At 48.2% G+C, this 24,605-nt stretch overlaps 8 protein-coding genes across 8 annotated transcripts; 4 read left to right on the plus strand and 4 right to left on the minus strand.

Moving 5' to 3' along the window:
* Nucleotides 1–210: 210 nt before the first annotated feature.
* MYCFIDRAFT_153563 (uncharacterized protein) lies at nt 211–3,831 on the plus strand (the record flags this gene model as incomplete). The annotated part of the gene is made up of 1 exon (XM_007928043.1): nt 211–3,831. One exon carries the CDS (start codon nt 211–213, stop codon nt 3,712–3,714), a length of 3,504 nt encoding a protein of 1,167 aa, XP_007926234.1. The 3' UTR covers nt 3,715–3,831.
* Nucleotides 3,832–6,815: 2,984 nt separating this feature from the next.
* On the minus strand, nt 6,816–8,905 carry MYCFIDRAFT_80424 (uncharacterized protein; the record flags this gene model as incomplete). Its single annotated transcript, XM_007927791.1, has 6 exons — nt 6,816–6,868; nt 6,932–6,962; nt 7,201–7,216; nt 8,528–8,537; nt 8,596–8,679; nt 8,776–8,905. The coding sequence occupies 6 exons, from the start codon at nt 8,903–8,905 to the stop codon at nt 6,816–6,818; spliced, it is 324 nt and encodes a 107-aa protein (XP_007925982.1).
* A 399-nt stretch (nt 8,906–9,304) lies between these two features.
* Nucleotides 9,305–9,911, minus strand: MYCFIDRAFT_174356 (uncharacterized protein; the record flags this gene model as incomplete). The annotated part of the gene is made up of 6 exons (XM_007928044.1): nt 9,305–9,318; nt 9,375–9,434; nt 9,472–9,776; nt 9,814–9,822; nt 9,858–9,865; nt 9,906–9,911. The coding sequence occupies 6 exons, from the start codon at nt 9,909–9,911 to the stop codon at nt 9,305–9,307; spliced, it is 402 nt and encodes a 133-aa protein (XP_007926235.1).
* Nucleotides 9,912–10,134: 223 nt separating this feature from the next.
* MYCFIDRAFT_174357 (uncharacterized protein) lies at nt 10,135–10,630 on the plus strand (the record flags this gene model as incomplete). The annotated part of the gene is made up of 5 exons (XM_007928045.1): nt 10,135–10,158; nt 10,199–10,267; nt 10,297–10,342; nt 10,372–10,486; nt 10,516–10,630. 5 exons carry the CDS (start codon nt 10,135–10,137, stop codon nt 10,628–10,630), a joined length of 369 nt encoding a protein of 122 aa, XP_007926236.1.
* On the minus strand, nt 10,606–12,519 carry MYCFIDRAFT_58262 (uncharacterized protein). Its single transcript, XM_007927696.1, has one exon. The coding sequence runs from the start codon at nt 12,439–12,441 to the stop codon at nt 10,741–10,743; it is 1,701 nt and encodes a 566-aa protein (XP_007925887.1). The 5' UTR covers nt 12,442–12,519; the 3' UTR covers nt 10,606–10,740.
* Nucleotides 12,520–12,875: 356 nt separating this feature from the next.
* MYCFIDRAFT_64201 (uncharacterized protein) lies at nt 12,876–14,134 on the minus strand (the record flags this gene model as incomplete). The annotated part of the gene is made up of 3 exons (XM_007927727.1): nt 12,876–13,037; nt 13,189–13,680; nt 13,736–14,134. The coding sequence occupies 3 exons, from the start codon at nt 14,132–14,134 to the stop codon at nt 12,876–12,878; spliced, it is 1,053 nt and encodes a 350-aa protein (XP_007925918.1).
* Nucleotides 14,135–14,492: 358 nt separating this feature from the next.
* On the plus strand, nt 14,493–15,704 carry MYCFIDRAFT_136838 (uncharacterized protein; the record flags this gene model as incomplete). The annotated part of the gene is made up of 2 exons (XM_007928046.1): nt 14,493–14,634; nt 14,926–15,704. The coding sequence occupies 2 exons, from the start codon at nt 14,493–14,495 to the stop codon at nt 15,702–15,704; spliced, it is 921 nt and encodes a 306-aa protein (XP_007926237.1).
* A 729-nt stretch (nt 15,705–16,433) lies between these two features.
* Nucleotides 16,434–20,489, plus strand: MYCFIDRAFT_215102 (glycoside hydrolase family 31 protein; the record flags this gene model as incomplete). The annotated part of the gene is made up of 4 exons (XM_007928047.1): nt 16,434–16,818; nt 16,869–19,457; nt 20,208–20,255; nt 20,454–20,489. Exons 1-4 carry the CDS (start codon nt 16,483–16,485, stop codon nt 20,487–20,489), a joined length of 3,009 nt encoding a protein of 1,002 aa, XP_007926238.1. The 5' UTR covers nt 16,434–16,482.
* Nucleotides 20,490–24,605: the final 4,116 nt, after the last annotated feature.

Consider the following 24,605-nt stretch of genomic DNA (forward strand, 5'->3'; position numbering starts at 1 on the left):
CCCTCTCGTCAACGACATTCTTCTTCCCGCGCCGCGCCATGCGATAGTCCATTGCACGCTGCAGCCGAAAGGCCAAGGCCGCGCATTCCACGCAGATAGTACGCCATCGACTCGCAGCATCCGACAGCCTTCACGCCCGCGACGCCACATGATTTTTGGAATTGACGCATAGTGGTCTTGAGAACACGACGGTATCAAGCGCTCTTCGCAATGCCTTCTTCAAAGGTGGCGCCTCGTGCGCACATGACCACAACAACGCTTAAAGTAGATGGAATGACATGTGGAGCATGTACCTCTTCGGTCGAGGCGGCATTTAAAAATGTAGACGGCGTGGGCAGCGTGTCTGTGAGCTTGGTCATGGAACGCGCAGTAGTTACCCACGACGCCGAGAAAGTGTCCGCGGGAGAAATACGAGACATGATAGAGGATCGAGGCTTCGAGGCCGAAGTGCTCAGCTCCGACACGCCAGACGCACCATTGTTCGACGTATCAGACGGCGAGGATACTGAAGATATTCTTGATAGCGGCATGTCTACCACCACAATACACGTGGGCGGCATGACTTGTGGAGCTTGCACCTCCGCCATCGAAGGCGCATTGAAAAAGGTTCCTGGCATAAGGAAATTCGATATCGCATTGTTGTCCGAGCGCGCAGTCATCGAGCACGACCCCACCATCATCCCTGCCGAACAGCTGGCCGAGACGATTGAGGATACTGGCTTCGATGCGGAAGTCCTGGAGACAAAGCCCAGCGAACCACCTGCATCAAAGCCAAAGCAAAGAAGGAAAAGTGTGCAGAAGCAGCTTGCGACTACCACCATTGCCATCGAGGGCATGACTTGCGGCGCATGCACGTCTGCTGTAGAAGGTGCATTCAAAGATGTACCTGGTCTGGTCGTCTTCAATATCAGCCTTCTTGCAGAGCGTGCAGTGATTTTGCACGATCCCGACGTGCTCTCCGTCGCGCGCATTGTAGAGGCCATTGAAGATCGAGGATTTGATGCTTCCGTTGTGTCCAGCGTGGACGATGGTGTGCTCACAAACACAGCTAACGCGACCGTTCAGCTCAAAATCTACGGGCTCCCTAGTCCGGAGTCGGCCGCAGACTTGCAGACCGATTTGAACAACACCGAAGGCATCCTGTCAGCCGCTATCAACTTCGCCACCACTCGCGCGAACATTACCCATGCTCCTGCCAAGATCGGTCTACGTGCGATCGTCGAACGAGTCGAAAGGCTTGGCTACAATGCGCTTGTAGCTGATTCAGACGACAACAATGCTCAGCTGGAATCTCTCGCCAAGACCAAGGAGATTCAAGAATGGCGACGAGACTTTCGCATATCTCTGGCATTCGCTATACCAGTCTTCCTAATCAGCATGTTCATTCCCATGTTCGTCAAGCCGCTCGATATCGGGGCCATTAAGCTTCCACTCATTCCCGGATTGTGGCTAGGCGATGTTGTTTGCCTTATCCTCACCATCCCCGTGCAATTCGGCATTGGAAGAAGATTCTATATTTCTGCATACAGATCCATCAAGCATGGCTCGCCTACCATGGACGTTTTGGTTGTTCTCGGTACCTCGGCTGCATTCTTCTTCAGCTGTGCTGCCATGATTGTATCCATACTAGTTCCTCCTCATTCTAGGCCGTCAACAACATTCGACACTAGCACTATGCTCTTGACTTTCATTACACTCGGTCGCTTCTTGGAGAATCGCGCCAAGGGACAAACATCGAAGGCACTTTCGAGGCTCATGAGCTTAGCACCGCCAATGGCTACGATCTACGTTGATCCCATCGCCGCCGCGAAAGCCGCTGAAGGCTGGGATGCCGAGCACGACCTGGATGAGAAGAAAGCGGACAAGGAACCTGCTGGGTCTGCAGTCGAGGAGAGGGCAATCCCGACCGAGCTCATCGAAGTTGGTGATATCGTGATTCTCAAGCCAGGCGACAAGATCCCCGCTGACGGAATCGTGACTCGTGGTGAAAGCTACGTCAATGAGAGCATGGTCACTGGTGAAGCCATGCCGGTTAACAAGAAGCCTGGTTCGGCGCTCATGGCCGGAACAGTCAACAATGCTGGCCGTCTGGATTTCAACGTCACCCGCGCAGGCCGAGACACTCAGCTCAGTCAGATCGTTCGTCTTGTACAGGAAGCTCAAACCAGCAGAGCACCCATCCAACGTATGGCAGATATTGTCGCCGGATACTTCGTACCGATCATCATCACATTGGGTCTAGCGACATTTATTGGTTGGATGGTATTGAGTCACGTTCTGCCACATCCACCAAAGATTTTCCTTATTGATGCGAGCGGCGGCCGTCTGATGGTATGCGTAAAGCTTTGTATCGCAGTGATTGTGTTTGCATGTCCATGTGCGCTTGGACTGGCCACACCTACTGCAGTCATGGTCGGTACCGGGGTTGGCGCCGAGCATGGCATCTTGGTGAAAGGAGGTGCGGCTTTGGAGACGGCTACGAAAATTACGCATGTCATACTGGACAAAACCGGGACACTCACTTTTGGTAAGATGAGTGTCTCACAATTCGAGCAAGCTGGATCTTGGAAGAACAAAGTCAGTCTCTGGTGGACACTGGTGGGTCTCGCCGAGAACAACAGTGAGCACCCCATCGCAAAGGCAATCCTCCGAGGCGCAACAGACAAGCTTGGGCTGGGAGTCGATGGTCAAATCGATGGAAATATGGGCGACTTCAAGGCGACCGTCGGCAAAGGCATCTCGGCCTCAATCGAGCCAGGTCCGAGTTTCGAGCGCAAGCGGTATGATCTTCTGGTCGGCAATGCATCGTTTTTGCGAAAGCAGGGCATCGACGTACCCAGATCAGCTGAACAGGACTACGACGACCTTTCCAACAAGCGACGGCAATCAATGTCAGCTCCTTCATCATCAAAAGCGGGTCAATCTGCTGGTATCACGACAATCCACGTGGCCATCGATAATGAATATGCTGGCTTCATCGGTCTTTCGGACACATTGAAGCCATCAGCACGTGCAGCCGTTGCAGCGTTGAACTGCATGGGTATTCGAACGTCGCTGGTCACTGGTGACCAAGCAAATACTGCCCACCATGTGGCCTCTCTTGTCGGCATCCCTACTGATAGCGTCTTCGCTGGCGTTCTACCTGAGGGCAAGAAATCCATCATCAGTGATTTTCAGAGCCAAGGCGAGACCGTAGCGATGGTCGGAGACGGCATCAACGATTCTCCTGCACTCGCTACTGCCGATGTTGGCATCTCTCTCGCAAGCGGAACTGACGTTGCCATGGACGCTGCGGACATCGTTCTCATGAAGCCCAATCAGTTGATGGACATTCCCGCATCACTCCATCTCAGCCGAACAATCTTCCGCAGGATCAAGGTCAACCTGCTACTCTCCTGCGTATACAATGCTATCGGCCTCCCCATTGCCATGGGGTTCTTGCTTCCCTGGGGCATCATGTTGCCTCCACTTGCTGCTGGTGCGGCCATGGCTTGTTCCAGCGTCACTGTTGTTGTCAGCTCGCTTCTATTGAAGTTCTGGAGCCGGCCGGATTGGATGTTGGATGAAGAACTCGGCTTGCCGTCACGCAATGCCAGTATCTTGGCATGGCTCTCTGGACTCAGAGAGCTCCTTCCGGGAATTAGGAGGAAGAGAAGAGGCGAAGAAGGTGATCGAGGCGCATACGTACAGCTTGAAAATTATGAGCATGTGTAAAGAAGCGTGTTGGGACATTCGTTGGTTGGTTGGATTGTTTTTTTTAAGGATACCCTATACTGTACGAGCGAAATCGAAGATCAGAAAGTTCCGCCACTCGTGGCAAGGTTCTATTTTAAGACGGAAACCTTACATGCGAGTAGCATGATGCTACCCTCCCGGAGGCGAATTTACTAGGTTTTGCGTTTTACCGTAGAATGCCAAGAATAGCGGCTTAGCAGCACGGAACCTTATAGTTTACTAGGGAATGTGCTCCTCTTCTGTTCTCGTAGACCTTGTAACGTATCCTTATACCGCTAAATAGCGATAGTTATTAACCTACTGCCTAAGTTAGCGTATACGGTCGCAATCTATGCTACTAGCGACCTCGTATAGTAGTATTTCGAGATACCTAATCGCGGCGGAGCGACGACTTCGTAGACTTCGAGAACGCGTAAACTAGTCGATAAGGACCTACTAGACTATAAGAATGCTACTAAGCAGCGCAAGTCGCCTATAAAGGGTTAGAAGAATATAACAAAGTCGAAGGTAGCGGCGGCGCTAAAGAAGTTTAGTAAGGCTCGCGTAAACGACGTATAGGTATAGAAGGAGTTTACTAAGTAGAATAATAGCGCCTCGACGGCAGTTAGTAAGGATAAAGAGGTCGTAGATTTAATAGCTATAGTAGACGCCTCGCTATCGAAGTCTGTATTTAATAAGTTAGCGCCGCCGCGAGTAATTAATAGAATAGAAATAAATAAAGAAGATATTAAGACGGCTTCTTACGATACTCGTAACACTTTCTAGTATAAACAAGCGTAGCGCCTACTTACTAGCAACTAAGAGGTCGCTATAAAGAATTTCGAGCGTACTAGCTAGTCCGCTTAATATTGCTACGAAGCCTTCTATTAGGCAGTCGCTAAGGCGTAGAAGAAGTAGCTCTTTATAGGCGACTACTTTATAATAGCTTCTACGAAGGGTATTAGTAAGAGTAACTAGTTTAAGTAGTCGATAACTGCGGAAGAAGAAGGTAAGGTCGCTCCGGCTATATCTGTCGCTCCTACCTTATTACGAATACTAATCTCTCGAAGGGGACGATTATCGTATAGCACTCGCTGCCGCACTAGAGTTTAAGCGTAATAGAAAGGACAAGATTAAAGTAGATCTCGAGTTTAAGATAGCGGTAAAGGATGCTAGACCTACGGCCGTTAAAGTGTCTAAGTTAAAGCTAAACGATTAGCAGACTATCGATAGAATTGCCTATATTGCTAAGTAACGGTAGGTTAGCAATTATATCGCTAAGATTAAGGCTAACAATTAGTATAGCAACGGATCTTATAAGAACTATAATTAGTACTACTACCTACTAGACGATCTACCTAATATTAAAAATAACTATCTCTAGATTAGTAGTAACAATGCTAGGCTCTAGTTTATAGCCCTTGCTACTAATAAACCTAGCGTTATAATAAGGAAGCCGCCTAAGAATATTGCTATTAAAATAGCTTAGTTTACTAACAATGCGAGAGATAAGATAAAGCAGATAAGGGCAAAGGAGACTCTATATGCTTAGGTGCTATATATACTATATAACCGTAGCAAGTCTGCGCCTATTACTTATGTTAATTATAAGAGAGTAATTGAGGCCGCTTTCTAAGCTGTTACTAGCATTCTTTAGCCTAGCGGCTCTCGTGCTATTCCGGCTTAATAACAACCTTAATTGGAGCTATAACAAGTATAGCAAGAGTCGCCTATTCTACTACGTATTGCTAAGTAAATTGGTACGCCTATCTTAAGCCTTATAAGATAGTTCTTTTAATAGGCAGGTAAGTAATACGAATAGTCTAATCCGGAAGAGAAAGACGACTTCTTAAAGATAGAGTTACACTTCCTTACTAAGAAATAGGACTGTAATCGTATAGCACGAGCCGATAAGAAGTATTAGAAGGATAAATTAGGCTTCTTTAAAGGCTATTATAGTCGCCTACTTGAGTGCTTAAAGCGCTTTTAGAAGGAGAAGTTGTTTAAAAGAGCAGAGGGAAGTCGGAAGTAATAGTAATAATAACGACATTTATAACGGAGCAACGGCTGTTCTTATTAGTTTAGATTTGTTAGACGATTACTAAGAATAAACGAATTTACTAGCTTATTAACTGCTCCGCTACGTGTGTCTATATTATTACTATCGCTACGAAGCGCCTTTCCGGCCGTACCTCGCGAAGCTCTCGGAGCTCTCGGCGGAGGAAATATATAAAGCTTAGTAATACCTACTAACACCTTGTGCATTTTACTGTACGCATAACACTATAGTAATGTATATAAAATTAATAGCGGAGCTTCGTATATATATAATCTCGAGATCCTGTATATAATATTATATATTTGTTATATAGTTGTAGCTAAATATAAAGCGAGTCGAAGTTGCGAAGTAATTGATCCTTAGCTTCTTCCTCTCCGCTATTAACGTTATATCTAGCATACCTAAACAACCCTCGTACGTCTATTCCTACTACGTATTCTAGCGCCTATATAAGGAAGTCTATAAAGCAGTCGAAGTTATTAATTAAGTCCTTATTCTTCTTTATCTATATCTTTAGTATATTAAAGGTTTGCTTAATTAGGTTGAGATCTAGTAAGTAAGGAGGCAGATATTCGAGCGTATATCTAGCGCGAGTAATTATCTCTTCGATATTAATACTATAGTAGATTAAGGCGTTGTCTATTATAAAGATTATCTCCTTTCTAGCAATAAGCGGTAGCACTTAATTCTCGAGCTAGTCGTTAAAGGTAACTTAATCTATAGAGCCTTAGACATAAAGAGTATAGGGTAGGTATCTATTAATCGTTAGCGCCGGCAAGACTAAAGTGCGTTCTTCTTATTGTACGTACTAATAATCTATATAATCTACGCCTTCCGGAGACTAACTATACTTGCGGTAAGCCGTCTTCTAGTTTGTCGCTATCTTATCGATAAATACTAACTTCCGAATAGGCTACCTCTTACACTTCTTACTCTAAACGGCTCTTACTAATAGATTACGCTCCTTTACTATCTTCCGCGATGCTTTCTAAGTCTACTTTATTATATCGACTAGGTAGCGGTATACGTTCGAGAGGTATAACTAGACATTAAACTCGTCGTAGAGCGCGAGATATATCTCTTCGAGGTATGCCTCTAGTCGATAAGAGAGATATTCTTCGAGCTAGTCTCGCATTTCTTTAGTAAGTACGCGCTTACGACCTAGCGGTAGGCGTAGTAGACAATAGGCCTACTAGAAGAGATTATAATTAACGCGCTATTTATATAATATCGACCTCGTAATACCAGTTGCTAGCATTATATCGTTAATCGACTTGCCCTCTTCGAATAATAACTCTGCCTTCTTTATAGTCTCCTCGGGCATCTTCGTACTAACCCTAGTACGTACCTCTACCTTCTTACCGGGCGGCGCCTACTTCTTACGACCTATAAGCGAATATAGCGATATTCTACGGTTAAAACAATACCTTAACAGTCGCTATACTATTAAAAATAAGGCAATACGGTCTATTAAGAGATAGGTTTAAAATGCGGTATACGGCTCTACGAGAGGCTTAGCATTCTATAGTAAAACGTAAAACCTAGTAATACCGCATGCCTCTACGTTCCTAAATAGGATGTTTGTTTACTTCTCGGTATATATATATATATCTTCCTATCGCGTTCTTCCTCTTTCTTATATTAACCTCGCTATCGCTACCGTAAGTACTATCCCTCCCTGTTTATCGCTAATTTTAACGCATAGGACGATATATATCGCGTAGACGCGGTATATATATTTCGCGTAGGGGTCCCTTTCCGGCATTTTAGCCGGAAATTCGACCTCGCTATCGCCCCCTCCTTCCTCTACCTTAGGATCCCGCTCCGCCCTAGAGTAAAGAATAGTAGGGGCCCCTACTAGCCGAGACCGTCGGACGGCGGGGACCCTCCGAAGGGAGCCTACGACTATAAGAAGGGGGGACCCGTCTATAAGGTATACTCGAGGCGTAGGGGTACTATTCTACGCGAGATACTACCTCTTCCGCCGGAGGCTATTAGTATCTTTCTTTTTAAAAACGTTGCGAATAAACGTATATTAAAAATCGTCGTCTATACTCGTCTAAATTCTCGTCCAATTTCTCGTCTAATTTCTGTCTTCCTACCTCCGTATTCTGCAGTAGGTTGCCCTTCGCAACGAGCGTGGGGGTAAAAAGACCGTGCATGCGGTATTAAATACGGGCCCACCCTCCCCTCACCGGACACGCGCCCCTCTGAGACTGAAGCATTCTACTTGCACTACCCTGCAAGCTCGAAATCAGGCTGACTGCTATTTTCAGTTTCCAGTCGGACCCTTCGCGTAGACAAGCTTCGCTAAAGCTCGCTCTTTCATACAAAAGGGCGCACAAAATGCAGCTCGGCCTCTGCAGTGGTTAGTAGAAATTAAAAAACGCTATCACGTGCTCGATGCTAACCACGGCAGTATATGTAGCGGCGAAAGACATCGCGCCTGCGACAGACATCACGGCGGCGACAGACATTACGGCGGCTCGATAGCTGCACACTTAGCGACAAAGTGCCTTAACAGCTCAGAGCCATACGACGTTTCGCATTCTTCGCTGGACCTGATGAGCAAGCTGCTGCAGTGGCTCTCAGAATATCCTTGTCTATCAAATTGGCTACATTTGTAGTCCTACATGTACTCGACCTTTCGCCTATGAGTGAACCTCCGCAGCCCCTGCTGAACGCCTTTTTGGTCGACTGACCACCTTGCTTTGCCAAGCTGGGGATTCCTCCATCCCTTTACCCTCTACATACAACCATCCATCTAGGAGAATGTCAGTCTGGAAGATTCAAAGGCGGGGGCGAAGACTGTATTCACTCACGGCGTCGCACTTCGGCCTTCCGCATCTGTCCACTCTTGTTCCATCCACGAGGAAATACGCGCAAGCCTGCTTCGATATCGCCTCCTGAAAAGCTTGGCAGTCGCATTGTCGTTGGGACAGCTTGGGCCCAGTGGTGGTATCTCCGCCGTCAATGGCATCATGGCTGCCAGATTGGCATACGAAGTGAAACTGCATCAACTCCGTGCTGCAGGCCATGCCGTGTGTCCAAGGTTCGAGCCAGCACCAGATACCGGAGGCGAAGTATGCGAGCGACCAGTGCGTGGACAACGTCGCTGCCGAAAACTTGCATGTCTGCCGAGACGATTGGAGAGAACGAGGCATGAGACTACATCAGGTGTCTAGGAGAGACGTATTTGTGCCTTTGGCTGCTGTGGCGCTCGCATTTGGACTTGGGACGGGAATAGAACACGTTCCGAGATTGAAGGCACTGGATCCATAGCTCGGACTCCTGCCGATCGAAAAGCGCTTCATTCATAGGCTTGACTGCATGGGCTTCCGGAGCCTGACAACGATCGAAACAGTATTGCGACATCCAGTCTCGTGGATTCCGAGGCGAGAGCGATCGAATCTCACCTGGAGTGATTACCACCAGGCACTCACGAGATGCAGGCTCCCAACTACTTGCGGCGATAGCCTTGGCTGAACCTAGGGATTCTAGATAAACCGCTTACGAATTCGATGCCTGTGTTCACCTGAGCTTCACTTCCAATACAATTCATGTGGAATGCAGCCGGGGTACATTTGCCTAGTCCCTGCACTGGGACCTTGCTGTGAGTGGCGGGATGTGATCTTCGACCTGTGTTCACCTAAGGCTTCTGCTTCCAATGCCGTTCATGTATAATGCAGCTCAGGTACATTTGCTTGGTCCCTGTACTAGGACCTTGCTATGAGTGGCGGAAGTTTCGATCTTCGACTTAGATACGCCGCTTACGACTTCATTGCCTTTGCGTGTTCGCCTAAGCTTCTCCTTCCAATGCAGTTTATGTATAATGCAGCTCAGGTACATGTGCTTGGCCCATGCTCTGGAACCTTGCCATGAGTGGTATCGACTGGATAGACCACTTACGACTTCATTGCCTGTGCTCACTTGTTCGCCTGAGCTTGACTTCCTATGCAGTTCATGTGTAATGCTGCTCAGATATATTTGCTTGGTCCCTGCACTAGAACCTTGCAATGAGTGGCATCGACTAGATAGACTGCTTACGACTTCAATGCCTGTGTTTACCTGTTCGCCTGTTCACCTAAGCTTCTACTTCCAATGCAGTTTATCCGAGCGAAGCGAAGTAAACAGGCATAAGCCGAAGCATTCGAGGAGCTTACGACGAGGATGCGAAGGTGTTATCTGTTTACGAGCTGCGACAACTACGCTATAGCGACAACGACGTTGTAACACGCTCTTGCGATACACTCACTCTTACAACGGTGTAGCAGCAACAACTTCTAGCTATTATTCCGCTTGGGTCTCGCTTCGCTCGGCAACCCTCAGGCAGCACCTGCCTATACGGTACTTTATATGCAATGCTGCTCAGGTACATTTGCTTGGTCTCTTCACTAGAACCTTGCAATGAGTGGCATCAACTAGATAGAATGGAACGAGCAGCACGACGAACTCAGACAGTCGAGCAATGCCTATATCACCGGACTCAGGCAGGTGAGAGATAAGTTGCCGATGGAGATGAGACCACTAGCGGTCGACAAAATGCTCGATGGCATAAGCAACAAAGAGGTGAAGAAGCACTTCATCACCACAGATAGTCCCGTCGACTTCGATGAGGCAGCGAGAGTTGCGATCCGATACGACAACTGCTCTCAAATTTCGGGGACTTGAGCTGTTAGGAGATAGTCGACGACTTCTCCGTACCAAGGATCAGTCATTAAGGCTTTCTGCTGAGATTGCAGGGCAGCCCATCTCTGGGAAAGAAAAGCCCCAGGAGTTCATGTAGCTAGCTGGGTAGGTATGTCAGGCGAGACAGATGTTCACCGGAGCTTCACTTCCAATGCAGTCCATGTGTAATCCAGCTCAGGTATACTTGCTTAGTCCCTCTACATACAAGTATGGGTATCATCGTACAAATCATGTCTCATCACAACCAATCACTGCTCTGCTCTGTGCTGCAATCTTCTTCAAAGCTCCTGCTTACTCCCAATCCCTCTCCGATCAACCTGCTCTCCACGATCCAAAACCTTCCTGAAACTGTCTTGCTCAATTTGTCGATTCGCATCTCTCTGCTTCTCCAACCTCTCAATTCCCAATTGGATATTACTGATGTGAACTTCCAAAGGAACCTTATGGGTACCCACGACTTCGGGCATACCGACTCTTTCTCTCAGATCTTCAAGGCTTGCTTGGATTTCTTGCAATTTCAGTAAAGTGCTGGTGACGTGACCCCAAGCCATGCGACGATAGTGTTGGACGGAATTGAGGAGGTCGATTTGGGAGTTGAGCTTTTGGACTGTGTTCTTGTTGCCGCCCAATTTAGTCCAGAGTGTGGAAAAGAGCTCGTCTTTATCGACTCCAATGCGGACTCCGTCGCGAGTGGCAACACCTTGGATTTCGTCGAGGCGGTTGTCCATGTCATTCAGCATTCCTTGAAGCACCAGAGCCTCATCGATGAGGCTCATGATTTGTTCTTCGACAGCATCGGTGTGGCGAAGGTATTGGTCGAGAATAATGTCGCGAGACATGCTCAGAGGCTGAAATGGGGCAAAGATGTTGAGATTGCTAGTGACCCATTTAGACAATGTGCCCTTAGCAGCCTCATTTTGCTCCACTCCATCAATGACACTTAACGTCCACCGGTTCGTGGAAAGGATGTGATCGACTGCTCGGCCGATGCGGCTGTTGAATTTGCTCAAGGATTGGCTTGCCTCTCGCGCAACCCCAATGAAACCATCGAATTCGAACACGAGTTGGTTCTTCGAAGGCAGATGAGAGTACTGCACCACGTGCTTGAGGTCTCGAATGCTCGCCTCACTGCGCTTCATGTCCAATGGCAAATTGACGCCGGTGGAAGCGCTCGCGAGTACTTCCTGAAAGGCATCTTGCGTAGTGACCAGCCTGTCAAATTCTGCTGGTCCTTGTAGCTCGCGCAATTCTGGGTCCGGACAGAATGGTAGACTGCCGGTAAATGGTAGGCGGCATATTGGGCTGAGAGCATTATTTATGCTGTTCGTCAAAAAGCCCGAGAAGAAGACCATCGACGCAGTCAGAACGTATATCAGCAGTATCCATCCCAAGATCGGCTTGAGGTTGTTCAGCGCATATCCTGTAACACCTGTCGCGTATACCAGAAGTGGTCGGATGATCTGCTGCCATATCGTGGCCGCATATCTTGCCGTCGCTGGCTCATCCTCGGACTCATAATCAGCCGCGTCGTATTCCTTCAGCCTGCTCTTTCGCATTCTGCCTGCATCGCTCGTCATACTCCTCTCGATCATTCTACTCCTCGGTGTTGCGGCGCGCGTAGTTCTACGAATCTGCCCCGCATCGCTTGTGTTGCTTCGCTCGTTTAATCGGAATCTCGGTGTCGCATCTCGTCTCCGAGACGTCGCTGCCTTTGCTCCGCCGTCTGGCGAGGATGGCATGACCAACTCAGGCTCTACAGAGGACCTCAAATTTCTCCGGCGCGGAAGATCTGGCGCTTCCTCAATCGACTTTGTACTGCCGTTCGTGGCTCGAGTCTGCCTCGCGCTCGATCGATATTCGCTCCCCATCTCGTCGCGTTCTTCGTCTTCGTCCCACAAAGTTTCCTCCTCCTCCTCGTACGAATCGCCTACATCGTCCCATGACTCTGTGAGGTCTTCGCGTCGGCGTGAGCGCGCCATACTCGAGATGATCTCGAGTTGATGTCACCGTTCTTGGCGTCTCGAAAGCAGGAGCCTGGCAATGCAATAATATTCGGGAGCAAGGGCAGAGTGTATTGATCAAGGGATGTGATAGGAGACGGAGTATCAAGATACTACTGCCCAGCCACCTACCTGATGTACTCCACGCGCGCGGATCGTGTGTGGTTGTTGACTGGTTGTTGGCCGGGATCAAGCGCGTGAGTGTGGTCACTCACTTGCAAGGGTCTAGAAATGACGTAGAAAAGCCTACGAGGCGCTAGTGAAAACTCGGTTGGCGCCGGCCATCTTTGCGTGGGCGTCGCAAACCAGCTCAAAGACTCGAAAGTGAATGAAGTCATGAATATACTAGAATGGTCTTAATCTGTATCTATCGGCGCACGAGATGAGGTCTGTCCACATTACACCGAGAATTCTCAGTCTTCCACAGGCAACCCAACAGCCTCATAGCTTAACTTCCATAGCTTCTCCTCGCTCTCTTCATCGTAGATGTGCGCCGCATATCCAGGAGCGCCGACTCCAGCGTCCTCGGGCATAGGCCCGGACTCTGCGCACTCAGCGAGATATCTTCCACCGTTCTAAAGGCCATGAATATGAGAGTCAGCAAATGTCCAGAGGAAAAGGGGCAACTCGATCGGGGAAGGCTGAGACCAGACAGCTGAATCTGACCTCACGACCATGACGAGATCGCCTGAATGAGGAAAGTCTTGCTCCGTTCGATGTACTCACCTTGCCTTCAAAATGATCGCTCACTGCAGCCCACACAGTTGTTGCCGCACCCTGCTCGGAACTCTTCCACATGTTCACGAATTTGTCAATACCCAGGGCCTTATAGTCGTTCTCACTCAGATGTCGTCCGAGCTCGGTATGGATTCCACCTGGATGCAAACTCAGCCCGTGGAGACCCTTCGAGCCGTAGTGACGTTCAATAGACGAAGCCATGTAGATATTCGCGGACTTGGACTGGGCATAGCTTCGCCACTTGTCGTACGAGCCTGGCTTAAGAAAGTTGTAGTCTTCAAAGATGAATCCGCCGCGTCTGTGACCAGCGGACGAGACATTAATGACGCGAGAGTTGAATGACGGAGTGCTCGAAGAGAGGAGCGAAGGCTTCAGGAGTTGAAATAGCAAGAAGTGAGCAAAGTGATTGGTGCCGATTTGCATCTCAAACCCATCCTTGGTCGTTGATTGTGGGCAAGCCATGACGCCTGCATTGTTGATCTGATGTTGATGAGTGAGGTGCGCAAAATTCACATGGGAGGAAATTGGAACTCACCAGAATATTGAGCTGCGAGCTACGTTGCAGGAACTCCTCGGCACCCTTTCTGACGCTTTCCAAGGAGTCGAGATGGATTTCGAGCGCTTCTGGTCGGGGATAGTTCTTGTCTTCGCTTGGTGAATTGGAAACGATGTCATCGATGACCTTCTCAAGCTTTGGAATGTCTCGAGCGGAAAGAAAGAGCTGAGCACCCGTCTCGTAAAGTGCTTTCGCAGTATCGACGCCGATTCCGGAGCTTGTGCCAGTGATCAATATTGTCTTTCCTTTGAGCTTGCCGGAGGCGTTACAATCTTTGATGATCTGGAGAGCGGTAGGTCGGGCATCACCTGCACCTTGAGTGTTCTTGTGCTCCTCTGCATATGGCTGATATGGAGACTCTGGCGCGAATGAAGGCATCTTGGTCGGCTTGAATTTTAGGAATTGGATGGATTAAGAATTGTTTCTTGTAGGCGTGAGTTGGGTTTGAAGTAGCTTTCCACAGCAACGAAATCAGTACCATTCAATCTCATGGTACTTATATGCTGGTCAATGTCGACAACCCACGCAACTCGTAGATGCCTTCATTAGACGCGAGGTCGTGCAACGGATGAGGTTTCCACAGCTGGTAGCGACCTTATGCATGGAAATATGATGCAAGTGCTTGATTGGACGAACAGTGACGATGTGGGTCAGATCTCGGCGATAACAAAAGTTAACTTCGAAAGCCGTCCTCGTCTCCATTTCTTACCAGGAGGTTCAGCTCCGTTCAGCTCAGATGGCATTTTCATTTGGCTTTTCGGCGGACGATGCAGGCAGTGACATGGAAGATGCGGCCGATCCGGAAACGCATACGGTATCTAATGCCGCTCCCGCAGCACGCATGCCTGTGAAATCACATAAGCTTGAGGATTTGGTAGGTACGCAGACTCTGACGTCCCTTATGCATCTCTCATCTGTTGCAGATTTGTCCATCTTGTGCTTCGAGTTCTGACAAGCTCATGCATGGCAAAGAGTTCTTGATTTAAATCCGACCCCATGCCCTACGCAAGATCATCACTCCATATCTTCTTGCTTACTGACAGCCACGCAGGTGGCAGCATTGCCCGAAAGGCTCAGTTACAGCACAGTCAAGATCGAATCACCTCTGGGCAAAGTCGTCAGTCTTCCGCGGCGAGAATTGTTCGACGTCAAAGCACAGTTGCTGCAAGAGGACCAACTGTCGAATGACCATGTCATAGATCAGCTGGAGAAATCTGATCTCCGGTCTGGCGTGTACGAAGGCGGCTTCAAGACCTGGGAGTGCTCGCTGGATCTGGCAAGCTTGTTGCTGGATCGTGGTCCTCGAAAAGATATCGATGAATTGATCAGATGCGATCAGATTGTGGAGTTGGGCGCAGGAAGTGCCTTGCCCAGTCTCGTGCTCTTCAGACATGCCCTCATCAATGCCGTGTCCGGACTCACATTCACGTTGGCCGACTACAATGAAGAGGTTTTGCGGCTTATCACGCTACCCAACCTCTTTCTGACGTGGGCTGGAGTCGCAAATCTCCTCGACCATTCCGACACAGGTAGCATTGAAGGCGACCTCGAAGTGACACCTGAGCTGGCTGAGCGCTTCCAGGCGGACTTGCGATCAAACGGAGTGTCGTTGAACTTGATCTCAGGGCCATGGTCCGCAGAATTAGCTGAGCTGATTCCAATGTCAGCTCCAGAGATGGGATTGATCATTCTCGCAGCGGAAACAATCTACAGCCCGGAGTCCACTGTCGCATTCGTGGACCTGCTTGCGATACTGCTGCGACGCGTCAAGATGGCAAAAGCTATGATCGGGGCGAAACGCATGTACTTCGGCGTTGGTGGTTCCGTCGATGGGCTCAAGGAGGCTTGTCGCGAGAAGGGAGCTGTGGCATACGAGGTCGAGAATCATGGGGTTTCAGGCATGGACGGAAACGTGCCTCGAGCTCTGATAGAGGTGCAAATGTATTGAGCAATGTGCTGCCTGCTCACTCAATACAGTACTTACGCGGTTCGTCTCACGCGTTTGTTGTTGCCGGCAACGGACGGCCGTCTTTGAGTTTGATGTGCCCCACTTCGCATCTTCAAAATATTCCTTCTCACGCCTCACACGCAACTTTACCCAAAGACAGTCTTCAAAGTGGAGTGTGAGGCTGGCAATATCGGACCGACCAGTGGGCGTCCCGTGGGGATCACATGCAAGCTCGTCAAAGCATTCACGTTTGGCGGAGGCGAAGCTTGGGGTGCATCTGCGCAGCGCATGGCAGGAAAGCTTTCTCCACGATGATGACGGAGAGATCTTGCCGCGTTTGCGCGTATACCGCTGACAACGACTTCACTGCTGATCACTCCTGTGGCCGGCGGAATTTGCGGCGCTGCAAGCCAATCGCAACCGCCACAGCTGCCCTCGTTGAGCTCCTTCCAGTGGAGGCTCTCAGACTCGGCGAAACTCCCACCTAGCTGCATCGAAGCTATACCTGTTCCTGAGTACATGTACTCACGTCGACAGCTCGCCAGAATCTATACGCAAACATTGCACGAAACGCGGGACTATACCACCGATCTTGCACGCTTACACTGACGCTGCATCTCCATCTCCACTAGACCCAGCGTACGGCAATGACTATCCGCCGAACGACATCATTATAAGCAGGTGGGTCGCCAGGATGTATATGCCTCTTCCGACATTCTGTGTTCCTCCCGTACCTTCACAACTTCTGGAGTCTCTCCGGAAGTACGCGCAAGACAGGATGGTGAGATATTCTTGGGCACAAGCAGTGCTTGCCCTGTCTTCGATTGCCTGTGCTCAGGACTCGTCTTCACTTCCTCCCGCAGATGGCTTGACGACTTCAGCATATGCCACAAGCACAGGCTCAGTGGGAACTGCCACTGTCGGCGGCGCCACAAGCACGTACTCAGTGCAGTTCACAATGCCAGCAGCTGCCGACGTTGGACCACACCTTTTGCCAAATGTCAAAGACCCCAATGCAAAGCAAGCCCAGCAATTGTGCCCCGGTTACCAGGCCAGTAATGTGATGCACACGGCCAATGGCTTTACGGCAACACTCAGCTTAGCCGGCGACGCTGTGAGTTCAGCGACCATCCTCAAGATATCTCAGCAGCTGACAATATCCAGTGCAACATCTACGGTACCGACATCGAAACGCTTTCGCTCGAGCTAGATATTCAGAGTGCGCATAGACTACGCCTCAACATCCATCCGGCATACCTCGACAGCACCAACACGAGCCAGTACATCCTCAGCGAAGATCTAGTGCCTGTACCACGACAGGGCTTTGCTTCAGCTGACACACAAGACATTGACTTACAATTCCGTTGGACCAATGATCCTACCTTTGGCTTCACTGTGGTTCGCAAGTCGACCGGAGACATTCTATTCGACACTACTGGCAGCGTGCTGGTGTATGAAAATCAGTTCATTGAGTTCGTCTCTCAAATGCCTGAGAACTACAACATCTATGGCATGGGTGAGCGAATCCATGGCCTGAGACTTGGCAACAACTTTACTACGACCTTCTACGCAGCAGACGCAGGAGATCCAATTGACCAAAACATTTATGGCACCCACCCATTCTATCTCGACACCAGATATTTCCAAGTAGACAACGAGACTGGCGCGCATACCCTTGTCGCCAATACCTTGAACGCCAAGTCTGACGAGGAGTATGTTGGCATAAGCCATGGTGTTTTCCTCCGCAACGCTCATGGAATGGAGGCACTGATGAACCCTACCAATCTGACCTGGCGCACACTTGGTGGAAGCATTGATCTTTATATCTTTGACGGACCTACTCCTGACATGGTCACCAAGCAGTACCAGATTGGTGCCATTGGCCTTCCAGCTATGCAACAGTACTGGAGCTTTGGTTTCCATCAATGCCGCTGGGGTTACAAAAACTGGTCCGAAGTCGAAGCTGTTGTAGACAACTACCGCAAGTTCAACATTCCCCTCGAGACCGTCTGGACTGATATCGACTACATGTTCCAGTATCGCGACTTCGAGAATGACCCCAACACGTTTCCGTACCCTGAAGGCCAGGAGCTGCTCAGTCGCCTGCACGCTAACGGTCAACACTATGTGCCAATTGTTGATTCAGCAATCTACATCCCTAATCCCAACAACGCCTCCGACAACTATTCGGTCTATACTGATGGCAACGACCGCAATGTATTCTTGAATAACCCAGATGGCAGCCAATACATTGGCGCTGTATGGCCTGGCTATACTGTCTTCCCTGACTGGCAATCAGAGGAGGCTGTTGCTTGGTGGACTGATAGTATGCACGAACATCATGACAATATTCCGTGGGACGGCATCTGGATCGACATGTCAGAGGTTTCCTCCTTCTGCATTGGCAGCTGTGGTACCGGCAATCTTTCCTTGAACCCAGTTCACCCGCCTTTCGGACTGCCAGGAGAGGAGGGTAGCAAGATCTTTACCTATCCCGAAGGATTCAACTTGACCAACGCGACCGAGGCAGCTACAGCTGCTTCCCTGTCTGCCTCCCAGGCTTCTGCTGTTGCTGCTGCCACTCCGGCTGGTACTAGCACTACTGCCTATTTCACCCCGCCAGCAGTCACACCAGGTGTTCGCAACGTCAATCAGCCGCCCTACGTCATCAACAACGTCAACGGAGACCTCGCTGTCCACGCCGTTAGCCCGAATGCGACTCACCACAATGGTGTTGAGGAATATGACGTGCACAACCTTTTTGGACACCAGATTCTCAATGCCACCTACCAGGCTCTTCTCGACGTCTTCCCAGGCAAGCGACCATTCATCATTGGCCGAAGCACCTACGCTGGTAGCGGAAAATGGGCTGGCCACTGGGGTGGTGACAACACCAGCTTGTGGGCCTACATGTACTTCAGCATTGCTCAGGCTCTCAACTTTGCACTCTTCGGTGTTCCCATGTTCGGCGTCGACACCTGTGGCTTTAATGGAAACTCGGATGAAGAGCTGTGCAATCGATGGATGCAGCTATCTGCCTTCTTCCCGTTCTACCGCAACCACAATACTCTCTCGGCAAACTCGCAGGAGGCATACGTGTGGGCATCTGTGGCTGATGCATCTCGCAAAGCTATGGCCATCCGATATGCTCTGCTGCCATACATGTACACCCTGTTCTATTTGGCTCACTCTACTGGCTCGACTGTCATGCGCGCCCTGAGCTGGGAGTTCCCTAACGATCCATCTCTCGCCGCCGTTGACACTCAGTTCATGCTTGGTCCTGCCATCCTGGTAACACCTGTTCTTGGCCAAGGCATGACTGAGGTTCAAGGTGTCTTTCCAGGCGTCAAGGAAGGTGAAGTCTGGTACGACTGGTACACGCAGACTGCTATCGAGGCCCAGCCAGGCGAGAATATCACTCTTGCCGCACCGTTATCTCACATCAATGTTGCCGTTCGTGGTGGATACGTGTTGCCACAACAGGAAGCACTCTACACCACGAGCGAATCTCGCAACAGCTCGTGGAGCCTGATCGCTGCACTCGACGCTAACGGCGCTGCATCTGGTATCCTCTACGTCGATGATGGTGAGAGTGTGATACAGAACTCCACACTTATCGTCGACTTCACGGCCACCAACGGCAGCCTCTACGCTTCTAGCCGAGGTCTGTATGAGGACACCAACAGTCTCGCAAACGTTACCGTCCTCGGTGTGCAGAGCGAGCCAACCTCGGTCTCCTTCAATGGCAAGACTGTCAGTGGAGTCAACTACAACAGTACCAGCAAGGCTCTGAGCATTACTGGACTGCAGGACGCTACCACCGAAGGTGCTTGGGCCAATGACTGGACCTTGACATGGTCTTGAGCGAAATTTTGTAATGCCTCACGAAATTACGAGAAAAGTTCTAGATCCCACGTATGAACCATGAATGAAATCCTGCTACACAATTGGAGCAGTCAAATTGCAAATGAGCACTTTCACTCTTCCAATGCGCTTCTATCGTTCTATGAATCTTCGCATTTCTCCTGTCGCATGCGCATCACAGACTTCTTTCAGATTGACGCCGCTTGCAAGATGCCGATGTCTACTCTAGATGCACTGAAATTCACGAGCAGGTTCTTCACGCTCTTGAGCTTGTAGTGGTGGCTCCATCATCAGCAGCGACAGGTGAAGCAGGCTTACCGAGCGTTGATTCGCCCGGCTACGACTGACGCTAGCTCAGGTTTGCATGATTCCAACGGCCGTGCCTACCTCAACTCGCTTAAGGCCCTGAATACTTCGTCTTGTCTTTTCATAAGAGGTTGTCTTATCTATAAGTCGACTATTATCGCGAGTCTATCTTATTATAGCGCGTCTTATCTATTTTGAAGTATTTAACGTGTCTTATTACTAGGTATTATAATCTTTTATCTCGTAACTATCTCGTAACCTATAACCTTGCTATTTTAGACTTTAAGCCGTAGAATCCACCTCTTATAATTGCTATATACTATACTACCGAAGGGCTCGAAGAAGGCGAAGGCGGTCGATAAGCCGAAGAGGGATATAAAGGTAAAGGACAATAAGCCGAAGAAGCGTACGTGTACGTAGCTATATCTATAGACTAAAGAATAGCTAGAACAGCTATTCAGTTTGTTAACGGACTATATAGCGGCGCAGAATAATAACTAAGGGTATTCTAATACTATAATACTAGAAGTAACGAAGGAGTTAAATACTCGGTTTAAGCTTAACTTAAATATAAAGTAGGTACGCAACAAATACGACACTTTCCGAGCGCCTTAGAAGCGCTAGAAAGCATACCTTAGAAGGATTAGTAGTTAGTTAGGCAATCTACCTTAACCGGACGACAAGGCTATAGAAGAGGCCTATTATAAGGCGTATCTAGACTACTTAATATAGCGTAACGCTCTGCCTAAATTCTACTCTTAACTAGAGGTCCTATTTAGTAATAACCTCGCTACTAGTAAGAACGCACAACCGGCTAATATACTAGCTTAAGAGACGCCTAAAAAGGCACGCTAGAGATCGTAGGCAAAGGAGGCGGATAATAATAAGGATAAGGAGGTACTAATAGGTAATAAAGATTAGCCTCCGAGTAGTAACGAAGGTAGAAATATACTAAGTGCTACGAGTAGTCGTAAGCGGAAGAGCGAGGCTTCGAGTAAGACGGATCGAGTCTACCGGAAGGACGAGACGACTGCTACTATTAAAGACTTCTCGATGCTACTAAGGTCTTTAGTAGCCTCTATCGCCGCCCGCTAGCAGGTCTTAAAGGCGCCGCAAGAGACGATTGTAATAGCTGCTATAAGGCGCGCGATAAATTGTAAGGGTATTATAAAGCTTCCTTTTACGAAGAAGATAGCAATACTAGACCTCTATAAGAATAAAGGTACGGCGAGTCGCGTAATAGACTATCCGGATAATAATCTCGAAGCGATACTAAAGTAGTTATTAAAGAAGAGAGGGAAGGTAGACGACGAGGAAGAGCCTAATAATAGGGTAGTAGAAGACACTACTACGTAGCCCGCCGCTAAAGTACTACTACGCCCTCTTTATAAGCCTTAGGAGTTACCTTAGTAGCAATAGTCGTAGCAATTTGCTAGGGATAATACTCTAGATAGTATTCCGTTTAATTATCTAGCGTATAAGCTATATTATAGGTATAGGGGTCCTTAATTGCTGTTAGAGCCAAAGAGGCTACACGTAATTAGCATGTAATTAGGCCGAGTAAGGCTAGGGTCTTAGTGCCTTAGGCAGGGCTTAGCGCTTAGCGTTAGGCTAACTCTCCTACTTCCCTCCCTCTTCTCCTAGATCCTTATTAAATACTACTCGTACCTACTACTACCCTATCTACCTGCTAATATACCCTTCTTATACAGTATTCGATCTACCCTTTAAGAGCAGCAGCTAGATAGTCCTTATCTCAAGCTTTTAGCGGTATAGCTATAATAACTAATCTAACTATATTGCGCCCGAAGAACGGGACCTACACGTACCATTCTATCGAAACAACCGTACCAATTATTAAGCAAGGCCTTCTATACGGCCTATTATACCGAGTTAATCGCACTAAGCCGATATCTACTAATTCCGCTACATCCGCATCTTAGGGGCTAACAATACATTATTAGTGTCGCCCCTTATAATAGCTAGTTTATTACGAAACAACAACCGTACTGCCGCTAGTAGCGCTAGCAACGACAACGCTAGTAGCATAGTGCCTGCTAAAGTGCCTCCTACTAAAGAGCCTGCCGGAGAGCCTGTTAAAGAAGAACCTATAGTTCTAGGTAATAATCTAGAATTGCCTATCGACGACATTCTTAACAATATTATTAACCGTCGATATAGCTAACTAGCCTTTAGCCCCTAACTAGTAGGGAGACTCTAAGAAGCTACCCAAAACAGGCTTACTGCCCTACGTTAAGAACAACAGCTAAAGGATAACCTCCTCGAAATTCGCCGCCTTTAGGAGGCCCTAACAACTAATACTAAGCCGATAGTAGGGCCTTCCTTACTATCAGTCCTAGTCCAGAAGAAGGATGCTAAACTTAAGGACTGTACCGTGTTTAATAGCTCTAGTCGAAAGCAATATAACGACTATATTCGTAACTATAAGCTTAACTAACGAAATGTACTAAGGGCCCTGCTAGACGACTATTCGCTAGTCGTCTATACTATACAATATATTAATAGAGACCTAAAGCGTACCTAGGATAACTACTTTGACTCCCTTACTAATCAGACCGCTGTTTAGTAGCAAAACTACAAGACTATTATACTAGACACCCTTAGAAACCCTATACTAAGGCAACAACACGCTTAGGACTAATACCTTCGAGCTAAACAAAAGACTAATTAATCGGCTCGCTTATTTAAGGCCTATTTAAAGACCCTCGAAGACGATTTGCTAGCTAAGACCGACTCTATCTAGATTTCCGAAATACGCCCTAAATTGCGATAGGAATTGGTCCTTAAATTGGACCGTCGCCGTATATTCGAACAGACTAATCTGACGCGTATTTAATTTATAGTCGAAGTGGAAACAGCCGAACGGGCTGTTTAGCTCTAATAGCGACTAGAATTAAGGATCCGACTAGCTAGTACTAACCGTAGCAACCGTAGTAGCCGCGGAGGAAACTAAGGTTCCTACTAGGATAACAATGCTAACAATAGGAACAGTAACGATCGTAGAAGAGGCCGTAGCCGGCGGCTATATAGAGGAGGCCGCGATAGGGGCCGTAGAAGGGGCTCGTATCCCTATAATGCTAACCGCTCGACTAACAATAGCAGTAATAACAGCTACGGTAGTCTACTAACCGGGTTAAAGTGCTTTAATTGTAATAGCACTAGCTATCTACTAGGCTAATGCGACAAACCTAAGGACTAGGCCCGAATCGACCGTGCTACCGCTAAGCACCGAAAGCACCTCTTAGTAGCTAACGCTACCCCTATAGGCCAACCTTCGAAAAAAGAGTAAGCGCCGCACTAACTGTTAGCCTCGTACGGCGTAAGACTATCGACATTATACTAGCTATTACTCGTACCTGTCTTATATCCGGGCCCGATACTAACTATAAGACTAAGGTTACACTAGATCTAGGAAATTTAGTTAGCGCCCTTATTAGCCATCGCCTAGCTAAGCAATTAGACCTTCGACAACTGCCTAGGACTAACCTGCCAACCCTTGCTTAGTTTAATAACGCTCGGCACTTAACCTATAGGGCCTACTATGTCTATATAGCCCTAAAGGACGACCTCGGCAATAAGCGCCTACTAAACTTTACTACCTACGCGGTAGACATAGACAGCCTCCTATCTAAGATTGTTATTAGTAACCCTATTCTCAAGTACTATACTATAGTTATAGACTTAGGCAGTTAATAGTAGCGATTTAGAATCGCTAGGAAAGAGGACATTAAACATATCGATGTTAGCGAGTGCCCTAACGATATTAGGGTTCTATTTATCGGCAACCTAACACCTGCCGCAGCTAACCTAATAGTCGACCTATTAGGCGATAGCGATAAGCCTATACCCCCTAATAGCATAGATCCTAATTAGCTTGCTCGCATACCGGAGCCTATTCGAGAAACCTACATTAATATGTTTAAACACTACTTGGCATCGACATTGCCTATATTTAAAGAGACGGATTATAAGATTAATATTATAGCGGGCAAGGAGGTCCCTTTTAGCCCCCTCTACAACCTTAGTAAACGAGAGCTTACTATATTGCGTAAGTACCTAGAGGAAAACCTAGCTAACGGTCGCATTCGGTATAGTAACAGCCCTACTAGCGCCCCTATCCTATTCGTACTAAAGAAGGATAGTAGCCTACGTCTGTATATTGATTATCGTAGGCTTAACGCTGTTACTATCAAAGACCGCTGCCTACTTCCTCTTATTAATAAGACCCTCGATCGCCTTTCTAGTGCTTACTACTACACTATATTAGACATTAAGGACGCCTATTACCGCATCTGTATCCGCAAGGGCGATAAATAGAAGACAGCCTTTCGCACTCGTTATAGGCATTTCGAGTACTTAGTTATACTATTCGGCTTAGCTAATGCCCCTACAACGTTCTAGTCCTACATTAATCGGGCCCTTTCGGGCCTATTAGACTATCTCTGTATAGTTTACCTAGATAACATCCTAGTTTATATACACTTACCTAACATTGCGGAGTACTAGGCTGCAGTCCGTAAGGTGCTCGATCGCCTGCGAGCCTATAGACTATATTGCAAGCCTTCTAAATGCACCTTTGCTGCTAAGGAGGTGTCCTTCCTTAGCTTCCTCGTATTAACTAAGGGTATTAAGGCTAATCCTGACCGGATTAAGACTATTACTAAGTAGCTAATGCCTACTAGCATTAAGGAGCTTTAATTATTCCTAGGT

The sequence above is a fragment of the Pseudocercospora fijiensis genome (genome assembly GCF_000340215.1).
Source record: "Pseudocercospora fijiensis CIRAD86 unplaced genomic scaffold MYCFIscaffold_4, whole genome shotgun sequence".
Taxonomy (NCBI): Eukaryota; Fungi; Ascomycota; class Dothideomycetes; order Mycosphaerellales; family Mycosphaerellaceae; genus Pseudocercospora; species Pseudocercospora fijiensis.